The sequence below is a fragment of the Triturus cristatus genome, chromosome 2_2 (assembly GCF_964204655.1).
Source record: "Triturus cristatus chromosome 2_2, aTriCri1.1, whole genome shotgun sequence".
Lineage (NCBI taxonomy): Eukaryota > Metazoa > Chordata > Amphibia > Caudata > Salamandridae > Triturus > Triturus cristatus.
The window spans coordinates 720,956,811-720,975,069 of NC_140582.1; the positions used below are offsets into that span (position 1 = coordinate 720,956,811).

Consider the following 18,259-nt stretch of genomic DNA (forward strand, 5'->3'; position numbering starts at 1 on the left):
TCTCTCTCTCTCTCTCCTTAAGAAAAGGCACTTACTCTTTTTTCCTCCCCCTTCCTTCAGTCATTACCCTGTGAAATGGATAAAAAAAAAATACCCACATTGATGAAAATGTCGTCTTTTTAGAATTTGTTTCCTTCCAAAGTGCAACCCCGGGGCTGAAAAAAATAAAAGGAATTTGTTTTTCAAACAAAACAAAGTGGTTGCAAAGTGGCCATGTTAGTTTTAGTCACACCCAAACACATTAGCAACACTTTACTGAGTTTCCAGTGAAGCCCTCCTTTCATTTTCTCATCTCTCTTTCAACAGCGTTGGGACCAAGGCATGCAGCTGGCATGCAGCTGTTCCAAATCAATGCTCCTCAAACCTTACAAACAGCAGCCCCTGCAGTTCTAGTTTTAACATGCACGCATATTCAGCGAGTGACCTCTTAACCAACAGACGGGAGCATTTTGTGATACCTGTATGGACAACTTGTTTGCTCATTCTGAAAAAGAAGCCAGAGGCAAAGACTTGCGGCCAGCAGGGCCCGTGGAAGATGAAATGTGTACCGGAGCAACCATTAGAAATATGTGCCCTTGCTTGCTTATTTTTGCCTGTCTTCTCCCCTCTTCTAGTCTCTCCTCTCTCTAACTCTCTTTCCCCTTCATTCTGTCTCTATTTCGGTCCTCCTCATCTGCTGAAAACCGTGACTCTAAGAAACGGCACTTACCTTATTTTTCCTCTGCTTTCCTTCAGTCGTTTCCCTGTGAAATGGATCCAAAAAAGGAAAAAAATACCGTGCATCAAATGTCTTCCTTTTCAGAAATGTTTCCCTTTTAAAGTGCAACCTCAGGACACAGGACAAAGTAGTCACAGAGTGGTCAGTTTGGTTTGATTCCCACCAAAACACATTAGCGCTACTTTAGAGTTTGCAATGAAGCGCTACTTTCGAGCTGGACAAGCTCTTAACATGTAAACATTGTACTTTCGATTTTGTAATCCCTAATGTGGCAGTAGGAAGCAGGTAGCTATTACAGCTTTGTGATGTCATGTAATGATGTATGTGTGCTCACAGTCAATAAGATGGCATCATCTTTTTCATGTCTGACGCAGAGCCTTTTTTTGCAGCCAAACAGATACATATTGCTGTCATCGTGCTCCTCAGCTGATTTTGCAATTATTTTGCAAATCTTGAAATTGTGAAATGCTGCTAACCAGTGCTAAAGTGCATATGCTCTCTCCTCTACACATGATACTATTTGGCTGATTCCCAATTGGCATATTTAATCTACTCATAAGTCCCTAGTAAATTGCCCTACATGTGTACAAGGCCTGTAAATTAAATGCAACTAATGGGCCTGCAACACTGCTTGTGCCACCCACTTAAGTAGTCCTTTAAACAGGTCTCAGGCACCACACACGTAGTACAGTAGACTGTGGATTATGTGCGCACAAAGTAATTTGGAGGAATTGATTCCATACAACAATGAGTTGAGATTTACTAACATTAGATAGGATTTCCCATTCATAAGGATTTGTTTCCAAATGTCTGCAACAATTAAGATGGACTAGTGTTTGAAATGGCTGTTTCTACTGGGTGACCGCAAACCTTTTGCCTTCGATCTCCTCTTTTTCTAACATTGTTTTTGTTGGTTTTGGACTCTGGCACTTTACCCCTGCTAACCAGTGATAAAGTGCAGCGTGCAATATATTTAAAAAGCTGGACCTGTACCTTTAAGTTTTACATGTCCTGGTAGTGAAAAACCCTTAAATCCATTTTCACTACTGTAATGACTGTGTCTCCCATAGGATAACATTGGGCTTACCTTATTACATCTTATTAGTGTAATTTTCAAATGGAAAGTTATAACTGATTCAAGTGTGGTGTCTCTGAAATCAGAATTTAAAGTCCAAACTTAACGTGAAGTCGGGATTTAAATAGAAATTCTAAAAAATGCCACTTTTAGAAAGTTGGCATTTTCTTGCTTTGGCCATTTGGTGCCTGTAGGTTGTCTCAAGACAGGGTGTAATTGGCAGTGGGGCTTTGTGTGAATTTCTCCTAGACAGCCATACACAATGGGAGCTTGGGTATGTCTCAATGGGCCATCTCTGGCAGGATGGGAAGGAGAAGTTGGGCACAGCCTCACTTACACCTGAATAGGCTGTGTCCTGACCTCATAGAAAGGACTACATACCTACTTGTAGTGAGTCTGGATCCTGGACAGGAAGGGAGGACCTCTGTGCACTTCAAAAGCATGTCTTTGAAGTCTCATAAACTTCAAAGGCACCACTGGGTTTAAGTACTGGACCTCAGACACCACCACTTCAGTACACTTCTGGACCTGTGGGTACTCTGCCAAGAAGGAGGGCTGCTGTGCTGCTGAAGGACTGTCACTCTGCTAGACTGCTACTCTGCTGTATTCCTGCTTTGCTGTGATGACGTGCTGTCCTGCTGCCCACCTGCCTGGATAAAAATAACTGGGCCTGCATCAGTTGACCTGATTACCCAGAGTGACTCCAAGGGCTAGCTATCTGGCCGCTTGATCTTAAGCCTCAGGAACATAACAGGCTTCCAACCCCTGCACATAGACTCTGTCATCTGAGAATCTACCCTGCCAAGTGGTGCCACCCCAGTCTGGGACCCTTGGAAGTGTGCCTAAGGTGCTTGCCAGCTGAACTGATTCATCTTATCTACTGATCGACACATCCTGAGCAGAACGACGCATCTCTTCGGCTAAGCGGTGCATCCCCGAGCAGAACTGACGCATCACCACTGCTGGACCCATCTCAAACTACTCACATCGCCACCACCTCCTAAATCTTGCGTCCAATGCATCACCTTCAGAACTGCTGCTGTGTGACACTCTTCCTGGTACAAGCTCCTGGCATCCCTCGTCAACGGCACCTTCGATGTCACTGTCGAAACTCTGCATCGCAGCTTTACCGCTCATTGGAACCAATGTATCGGCCCAGCTGCATCTCGCATCCTCGACACTGGACTTCACATTGCAAGTCCCATTGACAGGATCCTCGACCTTGCACCACAGGTTGCTGTATCTCGGAACTGACGTATTGCTTCTGCTGCGCAACGCATTTTGAACACGGATTCATGCTATGCTCTGCAACCAGGATTTCAGGTACTTTGTTCAACGGTCTTAGCTAGATCCCTGTAGCCAGCCTGCGCTCCATTGTGGTCTGCCTGAATGTGTGACTTTGTCCCGGTCCGCTAGGACCAGATAACCCCTAATAGCACTTTGTGCATTTTGGTGCTATATTTCTCTATAAACCTTCAAATTCAATATCTTCGGTTCTACTAATTGGATGTTTGTCATTTTAGTCTGGTTTTATTTATTAAAATCTACTCTATTTTTCTAAATCTGGTGTGGGATCTTTTTGTGGGGTCATTTCATTGTTTTAGTGTTTGGAGTGTTGCATAAGCCACCAGAGGGTGAGCACAGGTTACTTTAGAGTTTGCCAGTCTCTTACCCCGACTAGGATTTGGTCGCTGCTTGACCAGTGCTCATAAGCCAGTCAACCAGAACCCAATTTTTAACACACAGTATTCCTCAGCACAAAGCAAGTAGCGATTTAATTGGTAGCACTCCGTGAACAACTGCTTAGCACAGAGCACAGAATTGCATGACTAAAGTATTAAGTGCAGTAATGACTAGCAATTTGTGTTAGCCGGACCCGTGATGCATGGCACTTGACAGGACTGAGTGAATTTTGGCACAGTATTTTAACTGTGCTGTCCTGCCCATTCTGACAGCAGCAGCCCGATAGTCACTTTTCCTGGGACATCTACTCTTTGCATTGACTGTCCAGCCTGGAAGCACTCCTTCCCATGCCTCTGTCAGTAGCATGGCACTCTGTTCTGTGGCTGGGCACCCAGGTCTTACCGGGTCCATGTGTTATTCCTCATTTCAAAGAAAAACTTGTCATCCCTGTTATCTCACTGTGAGATACTGACTGGTATCATTAAATTCGACCCAGTAGCCTCCCATTGAGATAATGGGGAACTCGGAACGAAGCATTTTGTATTTTCTTAAGAAAATCGGAAATGTTATGATTTATGGGGCACATGCATCAAGCAATTTTCGCCTTTGCAAATGGGCCGATTTGCAGAATCGCCCCTTTTGTGATAGCAAAAAATGCTTTTTTTGACATTCAGCAAACCCTATTTTGCAATTTGGCGTGTTTAGGGCATCCCTTCCTAATACAGAATCTCATGGTTATGTAGGAATGTTTTGTGATCGAAATGCGGTCGTAAAACATTCGCATTTTACTATCTACTTTAAGTAGGTGGTAACCCATTCGCAAATGGGAAGGGGTCCGCAAGGGACCCCTTCCCCTTTGTGAATGTTTGTTACAGCGTTCTTTAAGAGCAGGCAGTGGTCCCACAGACCACGGCCCACTATTAAAAAATTAAAAGAAAACTTTTCCTTTTCCTTTTTGTAAAGCATTTTGTTTTCCTTTAAGGAAAACGGGCCGCTTTACAAAAAAAAAAAAGTTTGCTTTAGTCAAAAGCAATCATGGACATGGTGGTCTGGTCGCAAAGTGTGATCTACCTCATTAATATTAATGAGGTAGAACAATTTGCGAACCTCTGGAAATCACTAACTGAAATTCTTTGAGTTTCATATATTGTAAATTGCGATGACCTAATTTAAGTATTTGCAATTTACAAATTTGATGCATGCATCCCTATGTCTTTTGCAGAAATGGGCATTGGTGTGCAGTAAACTACTGCACTCAAACTCCAGCTCGTGCATGTTTCTACTGTGGGTGAGGTGAAAGCACACTTCTAAATGTATGTTCCGCAGTTCCATGTATAATATGATGTGTCTCCACTTCTTAGTTATCATCCCCACACAAAGAGCACCTAGCTCTACAGTATAGAGCGATATGACACAATCTGGAATGGACTATTAAAATATTCAATGAAGACTTCAACAGGCCAGGGTCTTCTTTACTGTTATAATTCATGCAATGGGACACCTTTAGAGAGGAAAACCTACCTCTGAGTGTTAGTCTAATGCCCCAGAGTAGCTCCTCAAAACTCCGACTCCTGAGCAGAAGAGACGTGCAGACCTGTGAAGGGAGAGAGAACAATGGGGAGGCTGAGAGATAAGAGAGGACAGGAGTGGAGGGGTGAGGGGTGAAAGAAAAGACAACGTAGTAAAGAGAAATAAAAGAAATCAGGGTAAAAGCAAGAGGGGAGAATACATCTGATACACGTGTAGGGTGAACACAGACCCGAGAGAAAGGCATGGTAAGAGGGAAAAAAGCACAAGTGTAGAGAAGAAGTTAGAAAAGTTAACAGAAGGGGTAGAGAAAAAGAATAGAGAGAGTTAAAGTGGAGGGGGGGAGAAAGAAAAGAGCCAGAGTAAGGAGAGAGAGATGGAGAGGATGGTGTGGCTAGAGGGTAGACAAAGCTGCCGAAAGGAGAGAGGAGAGAAAGCATAATAATATTGACCGAAAGCGGTGACAAGTTCAGGGGTGGCAAAGGAAATAGAAAGAAAAGAGTCGTCACTAGACATGGGCAGTATGGGAAGCTGCCCAGGCCCCCACCTGCTCACACTCACGTGGCCTCACACCAGTGCACAGAATTTTAAAAGACTCCTTTACCAGCCAAGGCAGCGGCATGGAGCAGTGCTGCCTGAGTGAAAATCAGGGGATCCTGCTGGGCTCACCATAATAGAAAGAATCAGGTCGCATCTCAGTGCGCATTGCTCGCCTATGATGAAGGACAAATGAGATGTGTAAAAAATGGAGGAACAGTGTATGTAAAGGGGTCAAGATGAAGGAAAGAACTAAGGTAAGAGGTGTGGAGAGATGATAGAGAAAACGTACAGCAGAGGCGACAGCTGAACGTAAGACCGGCAGTGACGGTAACGAAGAGCAAAAGGCTGGAGAAAACAGGCTGGGGAACAGGAGCATTGTACAGCGACAGACAGAATCCTTGAGAGAAGGGAAAATTCTTGTGGTATATTTACAACCATTTTGCTTGAAGTTTGCATCACAAAAGTGACATAAATTAGCAGAAAATGTTATTTTGGAATTTACTGTCCGGTGCAAAACTTGCTTTGCTGTGAAAGTAAAGCAAAGTAGCACCTAACTCTGCTTTGAATTACTTTGCGTCAAAGGGACTTTCCATGGGTGTTATATGGGCGTTCGCATGCAATGACCAATGCGTTTTGATGCAAAACCCTATCTACTAAAGAAAAGTAGACAGGGTTTTGCATAAAAAATAATGCCCTTTTGACATTGGCACCATCGAGGAAAAAATCTTTTATTCTCCAATCTTTTCTGACTTTGCATATGTGCTGCACTATACAGTATACATACAAAGTAGGAGAAGTTTGAAAGTGAATGTTTATCCAAGAATAGTATTTAGGGTTTAGTGTTAGGGTATGCTTCCGGTGCAAAACCTATGATAGACATGAAGCAGGGACTTTTGCACTATGTGCAAAGGTGTGTGCATGACACTGGCATCCAAATTGTGAGCCAGTGCTGGCGAGAGAGCAGGTCAGCACCATATCTCTGTAGATATGGTGCTGTCTTGTTCGCTCCTTCGCACTCAACCTGGTGCAGTATTTTTGGTTACTGCTCTGCATTGTGTGTCATTTTAGGTAATATGACCCCTTGGAGACAGATGAGGTGAAGGAATAAGATGTGGACAAGCCAACAAATTAACAGGGAGAGCCAAGCCAGAGTCTACTCAAAGCATATTTTTTTAACACATGGAAGTGTTTCACCTTAATACATTAGAGTGTATCAATGCATGAGAAATATTTATTTAAAGTAATAGTTTTTAAACATGAACTGGGAAATATTCCTGCCCCCACCCGAACGATAATGGCATTAAGTGAACTAAGAGGCGCATCAGAGTTTATGTGTACCGTGTGTGGGCTAGATTCTCATTATGGAACAAAACGATAGTGTATTACATCAAAGATGAGAGGTGTCTGTACAGTGCACATCCTGAACTCACGCCTTTGAAAGTGCTCCGATGTGAGATAATGAAAAAAATGGTGGCCAACATAAAGCATTTGCTTTCATTCATACAATGTAGTGCCAGCTCTAGCATTGGTGGTGTCCCAGGCAGAATAGGATCATACCAGGCCCCTGTAATATGTAGCATCACATGAACATGACTTCACGGAAGTGACATCAATTGACCATTTTCTGGCATTGTTTGCAAGAAGATTCTTGCCTATTGTGGATATTGCTAAAATGGCTACAATATACATGTATTAACTGTAATAAAATAAATACATATATTTGAAGCTGTATGAAGTGGAAATATATTACATTAATCAAACTAGATCAAAAAGCTAGACCCAGGTCTCTCCAAAACCAATATGATGACTTTGATGTTCACTTATTGTTTCCAGGTTAGTGCATGCTTAAAATTCTAAAACAAATTGTCCCAAAGCTTTAAGCGGGACTTCAAGTAACTCCTCAACCCTCCCTTTACACCAGTGAAGTTAAAGATAAGGCTTTTGATTTTCATCAGGCATGGGGGATCAATACGAGGAGTTACATGCTTGTCAGGTGAGTGGCCTGCAAGTACAGCAGCAAACAACAGAGTACATTAGATTATATCACTGTATTGAGAAATATTTATTAAAGCTAATAGTTTTTAAACATGATCTGAGAAATATTCTTGCCCTAATGATAATGGTATAAATGACCTAAGAGGCACATCAGGGTTCATGTGTACCCTGTATGTGGGCTCGATTCTTATTATGGAGCAAAATAGTAGTGTATTACATTAAACACAAGAGGTGCCTGTAAAGCGCACATCCTGAACGCACATGTTTGAAAGTGCTCTGACGTCTGACAATGAAACAAATGGGTACTTCCAAGACCATCAATCAAATCCTAAGCTTTGATCCTAATATCTAAGCTCTGACCACCAACAAAATAGGGCTGAGTAGTCCTGTTGTAGACTACAACCATGAGGGCTACAGTGATAAATGTCTCAAACATTTGACAGTGTAGGACACTGGATGCACATCGGTGTATCTTACTTCCTGTTTGTTTCTCGTTTAATTTCTTTTCAGGTGTTTCATCTATACATGTCTTGTCCTAAATCAATTTATTCTTAAATGCAATGTCCGTTAAATGAATGTAAAACATCCCATGTATTATGTTTGTATAGGCTTACAAGTGTCCTTTAAAAAAAACTAAAAAAAAGAATGAACTGAGAAAGAGGACTCTTTGTGTACTTTCTGAAAAGCACTTGAATTAATTGATTGTGGCGTAATGCAGTTAAGTGCACACTATTGAACAACTCATTAAGTAAAAACCAGCTGAATCATGGATGCCTGAAGAAACAATATTTCAGTTTCTTCAACAGCGAAAGGATTTGATTGATGGTCTTGGAGGTATCTATTTATGACAACATTTGCACTGATCCCAGCCTCCAAAGTCCTCAACTGGATCACTCTCCTTTACGATACACAATGAAACAAATGGGGGCATTAGCAGACAGTAGTACATGGATAGAAGAAATAGATATACGAATGGAAGAATGCCTTTGTGTGATTTATACATCTTCGTCATTCATTCATTCAGAACCATCAGGAGAACTGAAGTGGTGGGAGAGGGTATTTTGAGAGGTGGATGTAAGAGGGAAGGACCACCAAGAGCAGGTAAGAGACTGATGGAGAGGGGCAGGGGAGAAGTAGATGCTAGAGGGGTAGTGAGAAAAAGTTAGGGGCTGGGAGAGAGGAGAGGTGACGTGCACAGCAGGGAGGTGACAGGTGTATATAACAGGGGCGACAAATGCAAAAACACAGTTGATGGACAGAATGCAGAACAATGTCATACATTCACCCCAGTACAGAGATCTGGGCCTAAATCCATCGTTTTTTTGCTCACCATGCCATTCCAGATTGAACCCAGCCATATGCAAATCAGTCTTGACCCTGTGCCTCATGGGAACAGTCCAGCCCGAACTGCCAAGCCAGGTCCTCCCTGGACTGGAACCAATCATCCTAGGACCAGTTTCGGGGTTTCACCCCTCTTCAGCCAGGATAGCTTGATTCCAGTGGCATGGAGAGCACGGGACTCACGTCTGAGCATACCCGTCCCACTCGGGGTGACAAATGCAAAAACACAGTTGATGGACAGAATGCAGAACAATGTCATACATTCACCCCAGTACAGAGATCTGGGCCTAAATCCATCGTTTTTTTGCTCACCATGCCATTTCAGTATGTAACAGGGGCAACATCAGTGAGAAAGATAAAAGACCAGGGAGAGCTGAGGTGTAGTGTAGAGCATTGGAGGGTAACGTGGATATATGAGAATCAGAATCAGTGAGACAATATAAGAGACTGGGGATGGGGAAGTGAAAAAGTGGATGTAAAGGGGCAGACCAGCAAACAAAAGCTAGGAGACTGGAGGGAGAGATGAGAGGTGAAGGGCTGTACCTGGATGGGAAATTTAGATGTAAGAGTGGCAGAATCAGCAGGATAACTTAAGCAGAGAGAGGAAGAGAAAGTGGTGACAGGTGGATGCAGGAGGACAGGATCAGTGAGACAGATACAATGCAGAGGAAGACATGAGGTGAAGCATAGGGCATGGAGTAGAGGTGGATATCAGAGAGACATAACCAGAAACAGAATGGAGGAGGCTAGTAGAAAAAGATGGCTGTAAGAGGGTAATTATCTGCAAGATAAAGTTAGAGGCTGGGGAGAGATAAGAAGATGAGTAGAGTATGGTGGGAGAGATTAGTGTAATAGGGGCAGATTCAGTGTGAAAAGATAAGAGGCTTTAGGAGGATGAAAATAGAGAATTAGACATAAATGGGGTAGAACCAGTGAAAAAGTTAAGAGGCTGAGGAGAAGATGAAAGGTAAAGATAATTCATGGATAATGGGCATGGATATACGAGGAAGAACCAACAAGGGACCATAAGTAGAGTGGGGAGACAGAAAGTGGTGCGATGTGGATGAAAGAGGGCGTAACAATCAAAAGATGGTAATATGTTGGTGGGGAGAGGGAGAGAGGTGGGGTGAAGGGAATCTTATATGGGCAGAAACAGCAGTAGAAAGGTAGCGTCTTGATAAACAATCAAGTAAATTGGGGAGGTAGAGTTTGATGCAAGTGGGGCAGAATCAGCAAGAGTAGGTAAGAGGACAGAGGGAAGGAGGAATTTGTGAGAGAAGATGAAAGATAAGGGGAGAAGGAAAAGGAAAAGGGATAGGTGGATTTAGAATGGCAAAACCAGCAGAGAAGATACAAGGCTGGTAGAGAGTTGAGAGGTAAAGAGTACGGCAGGGGAAGGAGATATGGTTGCAAAAGGGGCATGGCTAGAAAGAAATGTGAGAGGCTGGGTGGAAAGATGAGAGATAAAGAATAGAGAAAGCATGGAGGGGAAAGATGGATGTAAGAGTGGGTGAATCAGAGAGAGAAGGTGATATTCTTGGGGAGAGATGAGAGATGAAGAGAAGACAATGTAAGGGTGAAGGGGATATAAGAGGAGCTGAACCAGCAAGATTATGTAATAGGCTCGGTGCAGGATGAGGTGAAAAGTATCAGCATGGAGGAGAGAAGTGGATATCACTGGGTATAATCAGCAAACAAAGTAAGAGGCTGGAGAAGTGGTAAAAATGTATTTGAAGAAGTGTGTGCTGATGAGTCTGTTGAGCCTTCTGATGAAGTTTTAAATTCCCTATCTCTTTATTTTCCATGTAAAAAATTAGAAAACATTATCTTAGTTTCTACATGCATGTGTCACCATTCACAAAAGGTTGTGATTTTGAACCATCTTGTATGTGCCTGCGGAATTTCAACCTGCTCCCTGTGGACCATGGTACTCCTTTCTATTAAATGTCACTCCCAGAGGGATTCTTTACTGCCCATGACCTGACCAGAGATCATAGCTCCTGTCCTGACCTCACTTTGCAATGTCTTGCTTGCATTGTCACTGGTTCCTATCAATGTAAGAAAACAAAACATGGTTGTTCCTCTGTTCTTCAGCAGGCTCAAAACTTCTCAGCATCTTCTGACATCTCTTTGCTGCATTTTTCCTTGTAAATCCCACAATAATTTGAAGTAATAAGAAAAAGGCAGAAGTATATTGTGAGACCTAAGGATTCGCTGTAGTATGCCCTGAAGATAGTGGGAAGCTTCACAATATAGACTGTTGACATAGTTGAGCTCTAAAGTGAAACTTATGGGGAAACCTACAAAGAGGGATCTTTAATGTAGGCATTACATGATTTAGAAGGTACATTTGGCATCTTAATTTACTTGCGCTATAGAAGTGAGAGTCCATAACCAGTTCCAGGTTCCTTACTTTTGTGTGTATTTCAAACAGTGTAGGTTGAGGTGGTACTTTGCAACCAGTTGGTTACCACTTGCTGTCATGAGTTCAAGTTGTGATGTGTCTTCAACCTTTAGATTGATTTGCCTGTCATCAGTGTCATTGAAGCAGATAAGCAAAAACGAGAATATGAGGTCAGGGAAATGACTTAGATCTGTGTTGAAGAGGAGGGGGATGACGCCGGAGCCATAGGAGGCATGAAGGGGCAGTATAGAGTAATGGTGTTCAGGATATTGCTGTAAGTGATATGAAGAATCTGTCAAAGAAGAAGGTTAGCTCTTGTGAAACAGTGCCATGTATTCCGATGTTCTTAAGTCTTTTAAGCAAAGGCGGTTGTTGGAAAGTATTAAAAACAGAGGAGATGTCTATTAACAGAAGTGCTGCAGCTGAATTTGAATCAACAATATTTGTATGCTGTCACACGTGGCAGTCAAATTGGCTTTTGTGCTGAGACCAAGACAAAATGTATTTTGGTAGTACAAATCATCTAAATTGCTTTGCTAAGTGGTTGAAAGTGGAATTTTCCATGAATTCTCCCCCTAAGACTCGGCCACTGTAAAGTCAATAATAATCAGATAATTCAGGCAGGCAGCTGCATTTTATTTTACGATAAGATTGATGCTGAATGACTGGAGTTAGTCCAGGAACCATTGTGGCATGAAAGCGTGCTTGACAAAAGCTGTGGCTGGGATGGTTGATGAGCTTTTAAGGAAGGCATTCTTGAGTTTTTATGTCATATATGAGTCTCCAGGTCAACTTGCTATGCCACAAACCTTCGATGAGATCAATGAAATGAGGCTGGATCTATACATTTTTTTGGCGGTTTACGTGTCCTGTTGATTTCCCCTTTCTTTGTCTTTTAAGATGAAGTGGTCTGCTAGTGAGCCAATTTACTCTGGGGGTCCAGAGTATGGCAATTATGATAGTGAAAAATATAGATTCAGTGGTGTAGCATTTGGTACAAGTGGCAATATTGGTTCTTGGCTCGTCGCAAGAAGCAATGGCCTTAAAGACTCTATTGCTGACGCTATTACTGGACTTCATCCTACTCATGTGCTCTTGTTTCTGTTCTTAATAAATATCAAGATGATTATTTGCTTCGAATAAATCAGTCTCTCAGTGATTCTCACCCATCAACTGTATTCCTTCCATCTCAGCAGATCAGCATTGTTTTCTTATGTACTGTATGTAAGTTTGTCTAATCTATAAACAATCTTCTAAAAACTGAATATTTATGTGAGAGTAACTGATCTTAAAGTGTGCGTGAGTGTAAAAGATTATGATTAATGTATTAATCTAGATAATTTGAAATAAATGACGACACAGTTAAGACTTTGAGTAAAGATGTGACTCTTCTGTGATGATTCCTCCCTAGATTGTACTTCTGAAGTATATATTGGGCTGGATATGATTGGGGTCAACTATAACATTACTAAAGCCAAGAGTGTGGATCAATGCCAACAACAATGCACCAATGATGCCCACTGCCAGTTTTTTACATATGTCACTGACAAGTTTCACAGTGAGTCGCTACGGTAGGTCTTGTCTTCAAATTATATTCCTATAGCGCAAACAATAAATAAACAACTAATGAAAATTGCCCAGAATGATGAACTGTTTAACAGACTAAATCGTAACAGCTCATTGACTGATGTATATGTATATATGTGGGGAGAGGCTAGTAAAATAATAGAATTTTGGTAATTAGGACGTAATTTGAGATGCATAGTCACTTAGGCAGATAAATCATAACAGTGTTCCAGAGCCACGGCTTTTTTCGTACTATTAACTCAGGTATTGATACAAAAAGCATTTGCACCAGCAAACGATTTACATGGTCCATGACTGGCTACCGTCCCCTCCCAGCTACCCACACCACACCTTGAAGGATTGACATCAGCAGGTTGTCTTTGGAAGGCGGGGGGTCAGGGACCCCCCGGCCGTATTTATTATACAAAAACAATAAAGGATGAAATATCAACATTACATCAATATGTTAAGAAACGCAAAATTCATCACATTAGATCTACAGTACTGAAGACAAATATCAAAGGCTAACCTTAACAAAAGTCTAATACAGCGTGTTTCCTATCCGAATCTAACATCCTGCCTGAATTTTGCATTCTAACATTTCTGGCCCGACGGCAAGGTCGATAACCGGTGTCAAGTCCTACTAGCCACGCCCTTACCTACAGGTGCGCATGCGCGACAGGGGACCTCCTACCCCGTCGGCATCGTGAACTCCATTTAACCAACAAGGAGGGCCCTTACACTCTGCGTCATTTGCTGACGTCATGATGTATGTGCGGGGTGGCTACCAGCCTAAGGAAAGCGTGACTCCCTCCCCCGCATCTTTAGCAGCTAGCGGATTTTCCTGCCCCTGAAGTTCTAGGAGGGACCAGTGGCCCCTCCCCCTGGGCCGCCCCCTCCGTGGATGGTGACGCCCCCCCTAGGACCTTAAATTGCTGCTCCCCGATCATGACCTTACCGCCTGACCTACCCTAATAAATACGACGATGAACCTAAGGAAAAAGGGAAAAGAACTCTCTAAAGGACAACTACACTAAACTAAAACCAGACCATAGTAATACAAAGCATGCTGTACTAATGGGAAAAAGGCATAAATACACACAATATTACACTTTTAATGATGACATAATCACAGCTATAACGGGAAAAAGGCCTAAGTACACACAACATCTATATTTGATCACAACTAATCACCGCTAAAACGGAAAAAAGGGCCTAAATTCAGATCTGACCACAGAGAAAAAAGGGGGGGCTATGTACAACCATACAATCATGTCGACCTCCTACACATGTAACGGGAAAAAGGCCTAAGTCAAACTTACATAGTATCACTGACTAGCATTGTTTAGTACCTTGTTTTTTAGGGCTGGTGGGTGGGGAAAATTAAACGCCCCGAGCGTGGGGGCACACGAGGTATGCGGGGAGCGAGCCAGGAACAAGAGGGTGCCCAGCTCGCTCCCCGGGCCTCTTATGGGACTGTGCCCCCAGGGGGTCGCCGGCCCAGCCGGCCCGCCCCCCGGCCAACCCGCCCCCCTGCCCCGGAAGCAGTACAGCTGCCTCAGGGTCACGGGGGAGGCATCAGCCTATTGGTGGTGGGGGTGCACCGCGCGCGTCATAGACCCGCGATGCACCCCCACCAACGAGAGGCCGGGGCGGGGGTGGCGCCGCACCGCCATGTGGGTGGGAGGGCCGAGCGGCCCCCCCTTTACACATGGTCCGTGACTGGCTACCCTCCCCTCCCAGCTACCCACACCACACCTTGAAGGATTGACATCAGCAGGTTGTCTTTGGAAGGCGGGGGGTCAGGGACCCCCCGGCCGTATTTATTATACAAAAACAATAAAAGATGAAATATCAACATTACATCAATATGTTAAGAAACGCAAAATTCATCACATTAGATCTACAGTATTGAAGACAAATATCAAAGGCTAACCTTAACAAAAGTCTAATACAGCGTGTTTCCTATCCGAATCTAACATCCTGCCTGAATTTTGCATTCTAACATTTCTGGCCCGACGGCAAGGTCGCTAACCGGTGTCAAGTCCTACTAGCCACGCCCTTACCTACAGGTGTGCATGCGCAACAGGGGACCGCCTACCTCGTCGGCATTGTGAACTCCATTTAACCAACAAGGAGGGCCCTTACACTCTGCGTCATTTGCTGACGTCATGATGTATGTGCGGGGTGGCTACCAGCCTAAGGAAAGCGTGACTTCCTCCCCCACATCTTTAGCAGCTAGCGGATTTTCCTGCCCCTGAAGTTCTAGGAGGGACCAGTGGCCCCTCCCCCTGGGCCGCCCCCTCCGTGGATGGTGACACCCCCCCTAGGGCCGTTAAATTGCTGCTCACCGATCATGACCTTACCGCCACAGGCAAGCATTGTTTCCCGACGATCTGGCCCCCCCACAACTCCTGCCTGAAGGTCATCCCTACCTCACAAAGCCCTTCAACCAAGCTAGGATATTATCAAACCATATTGTATTCCCTGCCTCAGTCAAATGGACCCCATCCTGTAAGTCCAATTCATCCCCCAAATAGTCCCGTGTGGGATGGTCTGTAAGTGCGTGGTTCGGAAAAGTTTTTCTAACTTGGTATTGATCCTCTTTACCGAGTGATTCAATGCCCTGACGGAATCACCCCCACGCCACTGCAGCCGCAGTATCAGCTGGGACCAGACTACAGTGCAGTCAGGGCACACCCTCCTTATCCACCCCGCTGCTGAGATGATCTCTTCCAGGAGGACCCTCCTACCCAGTCTAGCAAGGTCATTCCCCCCCAGATGAAGAATCACCACCGCCGGTGGTGCTGCATGTTGGGCGACCAACTCCGCAAAGACTCCCCGAAACTGACTGAGGCAGAGACCCCCCCTCCCAAAGAAGGAGATGGACCAACCTTTGTAATTTAGCTCCCTTCTACCCTTGCCTGTAAAAAAGACATTTTTAGCACGATTAACATACGAATGACCAACAATCCAAACCCTGCCTCACCGCGTCCTGTGTTCCTGACTGTTCACGCTACGATGAGTCGCCGATGAATCCTGATGATGACCCGAAGCAAGCTCTCCGCCTGCGTCACAGAGCGAAGGAACTGCAAAACCAGAAAAAACAACCCAATGTCAGCAAAACTCTAGCCACTTTACAACATGTGTACCCGCACATACCGTTTGTAGCAAATGGAATTGGGTGACCATCTCCCAATTCTTCTAACACTGTTCACATGCAGACCCCTTGTGATTGCCTCAGTGGCTGCGCCTATCCTAAAGGAGTGTGTGCCAAATTCCTTCGGGTCAAGGCCCACCCTGGCAATAGTCAACTCCATGACTCTTCTGAACTGGTATTTGGTTAAAGGGGTGCCGTCCGCGTGTAGTAGGAGCGACCCACCCAACAGTCCACCTTGCTGCCTGATGAAAGTCTCTACATGGTGTACCGGGCAGCAAGGATTATGCCTCGCCCTGTGCAGTACCACAGTCTCCCCCCGCGACTCCTGATCAGTTTTTGATCTCAAAATTGTCACCCACAATGTGTCTCCCTGTATTGTTGTGTTCAGGAATTGGATACCCCCTGCCTATCTGCCTTGGAGGCTGCCACCAACTCGCTCAGCCTCAACACTCCATAAAAGGCTAATGTGAAAGCTGCTTTAAACAATTGTATCTCCCAGCCTAAGCTACAGACGTCATGCAATGCAGGCAGTAATGCCGTCAGCCTCCCCAAGCCTATTGGTTTCCGAGTGTCCGCCGTGCTGCCCTGTAAGCGGCGCCAACCCCTCAGACCCTTCCGCACCGCAAAGCTGTTAGTTGGATCTTTTACTCCCTTTGCCTGTGCGTAGAAGGAGACAGCTGCACTATGCCTGTTAGCTGTGGCCACTGAGCGACCCTCCTGATGCAATCTACCCAGATAATCTGTCAAGCTATTCTCTAGAGCCCATTTGGATTCCCAGTCATGCCCCAAGAAAGTGCAATATGAACCAAACGCCCCTTCATACGCTGTCCTTTTCTTGGGGGCTAAGCTAGCAGCCACGAGGTCCTGTAATTTGGGGCACCAATCTGCCAGAGCGCTGACGGGAAGTGTGTCGGTGTAGGCTCTGCTGATGGAAGATGTTCCCTGAATACCTGCATTTTTTGGCGAGAGAGTGCATCAGCTGCATTATTAAGGACACCTGGTACATGTTTTGCCCTGAATACAACATTCAATTGCAAGCATCTCAACACAATCTCCTTCAAGAGGCGGAGAATTAACCCACAGCGTGCCGCTTGCTGATTGATGCACTCCACCACCGTCATGTTGTCTGACCAGAATATCACTGATTTGTTACGCAGAAGTTCTGGCCAGACCATTAATGCAACCCAAATGGGGAACAGCTCCAGAAAACCAATGTTGGTTGTCAACTCACTGTACACCCATTCGTCCGGCCACCTGTGGGTGACCCACTTGTTTCCAAGGATGGCACTAAACCCAACACTCCCAGCAGCGTCAGTCCATAAACCTAACTCTGCTGAAGTAGTGGGGGGGCCGGACCACACAACACTGCCGTTGAAGTCCTCCAGGAATGCCATCCATATCTGCATGTCCTGGCGTACCTCAAGCGACAGTCTAGTGCGGTGGTGTTTTTCTCGCAGGCCCTTCATAGCCTGCGCAATTGAGCGAGAAAAGGGGCGAGCCATTGGCATCACCCTCAACGCGAAATTCAACTGGCCCACTGTTTCCTGAAGCTGTTGTAACGAGACCTTCTCTTTGGCCAGGCACGCGCGTAGTGCCGCTTTGAATTTAGACACCTTCTCCTTTGGGAGCCTGAAACAACCCTCAACAGAGTCTATTTCAATGCCCAGAAATTCTAAGCAAGTAGCTGGCCCCACTGTCTTCCCCGGCGCCAGCGGGACCCCAAAAGCCCGCATGAGCGCGCAAAATTCCTGCAATGCCCGTGCACACTTCTGGGACCCAGCCGCGCCCAAGAAGAGAAAGTCATCCAGGTAGTGCATGACCTGCTGATGCCCGGTTGCCTGCCTCATTACCCATTCCAAGAAGGAACTGAACTTCTCGAAATAGGCACACGATATCGAACAACCCATGGGCATGCATTTGTCCATGTAATACTTCCCATCAAACTTGAACCCCAAAAGGTGGTGATCCCCCTGATGCACGGGGAGAAGACGAAATGCAGACTCTATGTCAGACTTGGCCATCAATGCCCCTGGACCCAGGCCCCTAAGCAACACCACCGCTTGGTCAAAAGAGGCATATTTTACACTGCAGACATTCTCATCTATAGCATCGTTCAAGGATGCCCTCCTTGGGGCTGAGAGATTATGAATGAGTCTATATTCGCCTTTCTCTTTTTTAGGGACAACACCAAGTGGGAAACAAACAAAGTTGGGCACTGGCACCTCGTCAAAAGTTCCTACCAACCTACCC

The 18,259-nt window shown here is 44.8% G+C and overlaps 1 protein-coding gene across 3 annotated transcripts in view; it reads left to right on the forward strand.

Annotated features, from left to right (window-relative positions):
• Positions 1–18,259, forward strand: part of LOC146862709 (plasma kallikrein-like) — a 640,898-nt gene that overhangs the window by 139,920 nt on the left and 482,719 nt on the right. For all 3 annotated transcript variants that reach the window (XR_014978168.1, XM_085641979.1, XM_085641980.1), the window contains one exon: positions 12,695–12,854. Coding sequence is in view for 2 of the 3 variants with exons in the window: in XM_085641979.1 (XP_085498105.1) it covers positions 12,695–12,854 (160 nt within the window). In the remaining variant the exon portion in view is untranslated. The remainder of the gene's footprint in view (positions 1–12,694; positions 12,855–18,259) is intronic.